Raw genomic sequence first — 6,000 nt, 5'->3', positions numbered from 1 at the left:
TGTAAAAGATTATTATATGTAAAGACTACAACACAAAATAACTTTGTTTATGGTGAGCTAGGTCGTTTTCCATTAAAAATAACAAGATATTGCAGAATAATAAAATATTGGCTAAGGATAGTATGCGATTCAACAAGCGATCTTGTTAGATCAGTATATAACATCTTGTATCAGGACGCTGAACAGTTTTCTAAACAAAATTGGGCTAGTGCGGTAAAAGAACTTCTTTTTACGAATGGTTTTGGATATGTTTGGTACATGCAGTCTGTAGGTAGTATAGAAGCCTTTATGCATTTATTTAAAATTAGAATTAAAGACATTTTTGTTCAAAATTGGCAGAGGGAATTATCTGGCTCTACTAGAGCAAGATTTTATGTTAATCTTTCTAATAACTTCGAATATAAACTATATCTCGACCTTGTCAACATAAAAAAGTTTCGTATAGCGTTAACAAAATTTAGAGTCTCTTCTCATCGTTTGAGTGTTGAGGTAGGCCGTTGGCACAGACCGAACCCTATTCCATATGCGAATCGTACATGTAGTTGTTGTGGGGTTCTAGAGGACGAGTATCATTTCCTTATGGAGTGTACCTTATATTCTAACATAAGACACATGTATATCAAGAGAAGGTATTTTCATCACCCAAATAGACCAAAGTTCCTGGAATTAATATCGACTACGAGCAAGAGTACATTGACAAATATTGCCGCTTTCATTTTTAAAGCGAATGAGATACGGAACATTAACTTATTTAATCAGGAGTAACGTCCGCCCTGATGTCGTGAAACCTGCATTTAAGTATGGAAAGTCACTGTTTTACTTTATAATATATTTATGTAATTTAATGCATTGTACCACTACATATATCCTTGTATATGCAATGTATTTATGGCAAAAAGACATTTGTGTCTATTGCTGAATAAAGATTATGTATATTCTTATGAAGTTTACGTCGAACATTTTATTACATATACTTAAACATGTTATAAGTGTTAGGACCTCCTGGGTTTACATAACAGTTGACCAATCAACTATAAACATAATTTATAGCTGAGTCTTTAATTTACGTTGAAGTGATTTTACGGTCGTAATCATGACATGACCTCCACTTAATTGCCTACCACGGTTACAAATATTTTCACTTGCCTTAGGCCGTAGGCGACCTATATACTTCGCCTTGAAATTTATGAGTATTTTGATTACTAATGTTTCTTTCGTTCCTATTTTTTTTGAGATTGATGAGTGTTTTTTGTGAATTTTCACCTCCTTAGTTGACCTTGTTGTCTTTATGTATCGATTTTGTTTAATTGTATGGTTTACAGTGAAGTGCATTACTTTCTAGTTAACGTGCAGAAATCAAGCTAAAAGATCATCATAAGTCGCTATTTTCGTAGGCCTTTCACCGAAGAAAATAGTTCGCGCGCTTCACATGTATTTTATAGTTATTACTATATGCCTTGATATGTGAAATTATGAACGTTTCTAACCATTTTACCTTTTCTTTATTTGTTACGGTTAGCTGGTGTGTCAATTCAAATCGATACATAGAGGATATTTAATGGTGTCTTCAGTAATAACAAATATATGTCATGAAATATATTTGTTACTCCTGAAGACACCATTAAATTTTCTATATACATGTATTACATTTTTAAAGCATAAAACTTGAAAAATGCAATACATTAAAAAAGGGCGGGAATCAGCAGTGTAATAATTAGCGCCATATTATAATGACGTCACGCTTGACAACAAGGCTACGCGCCATTTTGAGTGGGATGCTCGACGCAATTCTGACGTTTTCTGCATTTTTCTGGTATGATTGCTTGTAACAATGTTATTGATTGTATATTTATGTAAATACTTCAGTTTGTGTTCCAAACATTTACCATTACAACCACTTATTCTACCGTCACTTCATTTGAATCTGAACAAAAAATCGTTGCTTTTGAATGCAGCGAATAGAAGATACCGTTATGGTTGGTCAATAGCAAAAAGTGATATTTTCACACTTCTAAAGTTATATGCTATTTTTAAACGTCTTATGTTTGGAATACTCCAAGAACACAAAGGTAAAGACTTATCATTTATTATGCCAACTTCTCTGATACCTTGCATAAAACTCTCAACTAGGCATTCAGCATTTTTATAGGTAAATATGAAGATATCACGTGAAAATCAGATTAGTCTGCACGTATTTTGGCCAATATAAGTCTTGCATCTTGTAGATTGTAATTGCTGTGCAATTTTTATGTTAATCCTATTACCAAATACATTGACGCAAAGTGCAGAAACGAAAAAGTTAACGGGCGGACGGATTACGTCAAGTTGAGATGTGTGTATAATAAAACTCTGACCTCAGAATATCATAATAAATAATAATTGGAGGTTCCTACATACCGCTTTATCACAACCTAGTTCGTAGATCGTCTCAAACCTGTTCACAAATTATTATCCGTGGTTATAGGGCCTTTGCTTCCAGCCAATATCTTTCTCAATTTCCTGGGGAGCATACAGCCGGTGCTGCCATTTCGGCGCTCACAGTTAGCTTTCAACAATTCTAGCACTACCCAATGAAAGCATCTACGTTAAAAATTGCCATAGATTGACCATTATAGTTATACTACATGTACAATGAAATGCCAAGACTGCTGAATGGGTTTATTGTGATTGGTTTATTTACAAGTTCTATAGGAAACATACTCTACGAACTTTCTGAATATTTCTGGTATTTTCTGTTGAACAAAAATTACGTAGTCAAGGTTTTCTACTGGAGGGATCTCAGTTTACGTTGATGATATTTTATAGGCCTCATCATTATCATATTTGGAACAATGGGCTTTCTTTGACTGCTATAACTTTAGACACGTTGCAGAATCCACATGTGCTACAAGACACGCTTATCTTATTGGAACATATCTTTCCTTCCTTGATTTCATGTACTGGTTTATGATTTCTTTCCTCTCGTTTAAGTGTGGGCCTTGGTCGCTACTGTCATTTATCATAAACCTGTATCTTTTGTTGACGCTGTGACAGTGTCCTGGATAAGTTGTTAGCAATTATGAATTATACTCAGAACAGAAGTTTTGATATTGTTTTCAAATGTCTCAAAAAAGAAAATAGTCTGAATCACTGCTAGTTAAAATAGAATTTTAATTACAGCGTATGTTTGTATGTTTGTTAGGAATACTTGATATATTTACTTTGAATCGATGTGTTTTTAAAAAAGCAAATACATATTCATAAGCTTATTTGTTCATGCATATTGCCACCAGCTCGACAGCTTGAAATTCTGTGAGCGACAGCCTTTTCATATCCGATATGCAGATATGTGCATACAACAAGCTCAAACATCAGTTGTTTTTCACACAGGGTGCAAGAAATGCAATGCGCCTTAGCGGAGATGCATAATTTAATTTGGATGATGCATCAAAATATGACAGTTATGACACATAGACCTTTTCGATGTGTGTATGATATATACACAGCCTTTGGACATCAGGGACATGTTAATTTTGCTTTTTTTTTTTTTTTTAGAAGATTTGATCTTTTTACGTAACTGTCACAGCTTGGCGAAAGTAAAATTGATTTATTGCTATTCAATTCTTTCTTTCATTACAACTTTGCCATTAAGATGCTTGATTCTATAAAAAATGACTATCTTATATCTTTCACACAGTAACAGCTATCACAAGTGTTACCGTCACAGTACTAGTTGGAAGATGTTTCTTACGGTATTGACCAATCAGAAGAGTACTTTTTAATTACTGCATTCAAAGGATTATTAGATAGACGCAAATAAAGAAAGGGTAGGATTTACGTTTGTTCTGGCGAATATTTGTTACAAAAACTTGTATCTTTACTTAACTACACACTTTATAAATTAATAATAACAAAAATGATCAGATAAAAGGAGTAGCCCAATCAAAATGGTGTGCAGCCTTTGCTTTTAAGCGTGACATCATTATCTATGGTTACCCTATACATTTCTCCACGTATGTGATGCTTTGATATTTTCCTCTCTAATAAAGATTAATAAATTTTCCGTTGAATACAAGCATTTTTATTCGCACGGCACGCACTCGTGAAAATTTGCAGGCATTCTGGCATACTCGTGAAAAACGGGAAACCATTTAATACCTTGTACACGTCCGGTACATAAATTACATATATTTATGATTATTTTTGTAACTGTCACATATTTAAAACAATCATCTTATAGGAAAATTGAATTTGTAAATTAAACTCAATACATAAATCAATGGTTTAACCATCTGAAAGATGTTTAACGAGTTAACTTAGTGAACTTGTTTAAAACAGAGTACGATAAATGACGTCCGTGTCGGGTTAAACGATAAAACATTATATTTCTGTAAGTGTTGCCGTTTAAATGCACACCTGCGATGCATTATTTAATCTACATACCACTATGATGAGTATACAATTTTTTCTGACATCTATATATCGTTATATTGAAAGATAGTTTGTTTTACCGACTTATTCATTTTAATTACAACCTATCGTACAGGTTAAATGACGTCGGACCACCAGACAGTGTTTTATACTTATTATTATATTTTTTTATTGCATGTTCATTTGTTGCCATCTGTATATTATTTATATGGAGATGTCTGTGCCTGTTCCCTTATTTCATTGACATCAGTAACCGTTAGTAGGATGCTAAATATTGGAACCATTGTGCACATATCGTAAATGATAATTAAATGGTAATAATTTATTTAAGCACTCTAATTGAAATATAAATGATTATACATGTATATGATATATGATGTGCTACGTAAATGGTATGTATCCGCAAATTGATGTATATTGTGGTTTACGTAAAGACTCTATCACACGTAGGTATGGAGATAGGGAATTTACTAACGTCACGTCAAACATGCAATGACCCTGTAACATTAACATTTTCATTATATATATGACGGGGTCAGCTAAGTGAGAGTAATAGCATATATCACTACTGTGCGAGAAAGACAGAGAAATCTCAACCCGAGGGTAATAATGTTGCAGTTTAAAGCCTCGTGCTAAATTCAAAAATATTATCCCGAGGGTTGAAATTTTTGTGCTTACATCACACAGGAGTGATTGATTATAATTTTCTTTCACTTTCCTATCCTAAAAATTAATTGTAATTGTTAACCCAATACTTCGCGCCACCACCAAGAGAGCATGGAGTGTTTGACAAAATAAATGACGTTACCCTGGCAATACAGCATTAAGTGATGCGGCGTTTATGACGTTTCAAGAATAATTGCGCGTGTGAGCTATCTTTTTCTAGGAAGGGAGAGAAAGGTTTATCTTTTTCCTTGCAAAATTTGGAATATACCTGGGGTAGTGTGGGTTAAAACAAGAATGCCCCCTGTGGTTGAAAAGGGCATTTTAAGCGTTGGAGAGACCTCGCGTTTGGTAACTTAAGACTATTCCCTTTCGCTTAAACTCGACCGCAAGAGGCCGAAAGTTTCTGTTAATTTTGCATACACATAATTGGAAAAATAGACTTTATCTTGCTCAAGGTCGATGTATATGACGTGTTGCATAGATTGTATTTATTCCCATATATTAATATTACGTTTCTATTAACTCTTTTACCATCAGATTGGCGTCGTTCACGCTTCCTGTCCACATGAAGACCCTGCATTGAGGCCGTGGTCAAATCCTGCCAGCTGGCCCAGCGGAATGGTTGGTAACCTGGCCCCGGCTTCATGAACTTTCCTTAATTTTAAAGAGCTCCTAAAATCAGCTTTTCCCTTAAATTTAAGGAAATTACTTAATTAACTCAAATAAAATCGCGTTTCATGAAGCTTCCTTAACTTTAATCCTTCCTTAAATTTAAGGAAGCGATTTTAAGTTAAGGAAACATTAAAGTTAAGGAACGTTGATGAAAACGGGGCCTGTTGAGATCCTGTCACGTGTTTCCGTTTCCCCAGGTCATTTTGGTTTACCTACTACAAATAAAAATATTTCATAGCTCGAAATATTGTT

General features: G+C 34.1%; 1 protein-coding gene across 1 annotated transcript in view; it reads left to right on the top strand.

The window, feature by feature from the left end:
- Nucleotides 1-6,000, top strand: part of LOC110456172 (transmembrane protein 2-like) — a 29,132-nt gene that overhangs the window by 7,370 nt on the left and 15,762 nt on the right. The window contains exon 2 of the mRNA XM_021506744.1: nt 5,614-5,697. Within this exon, the coding sequence (XP_021362419.1) occupies nt 5,614-5,697 (84 nt within the window). The remainder of the gene's footprint in view (nt 1-5,613; nt 5,698-6,000) is intronic.

Source organism: Mizuhopecten yessoensis, unplaced genomic scaffold (assembly GCF_002113885.1).
Source record: "Mizuhopecten yessoensis strain PY_sf001 unplaced genomic scaffold, ASM211388v2 scaffold8537, whole genome shotgun sequence".
Taxonomy (NCBI): Eukaryota; Metazoa; Mollusca; class Bivalvia; order Pectinida; family Pectinidae; genus Mizuhopecten; species Mizuhopecten yessoensis.
This window is presented reverse-complemented; position numbering and strand designations above follow the sequence as displayed.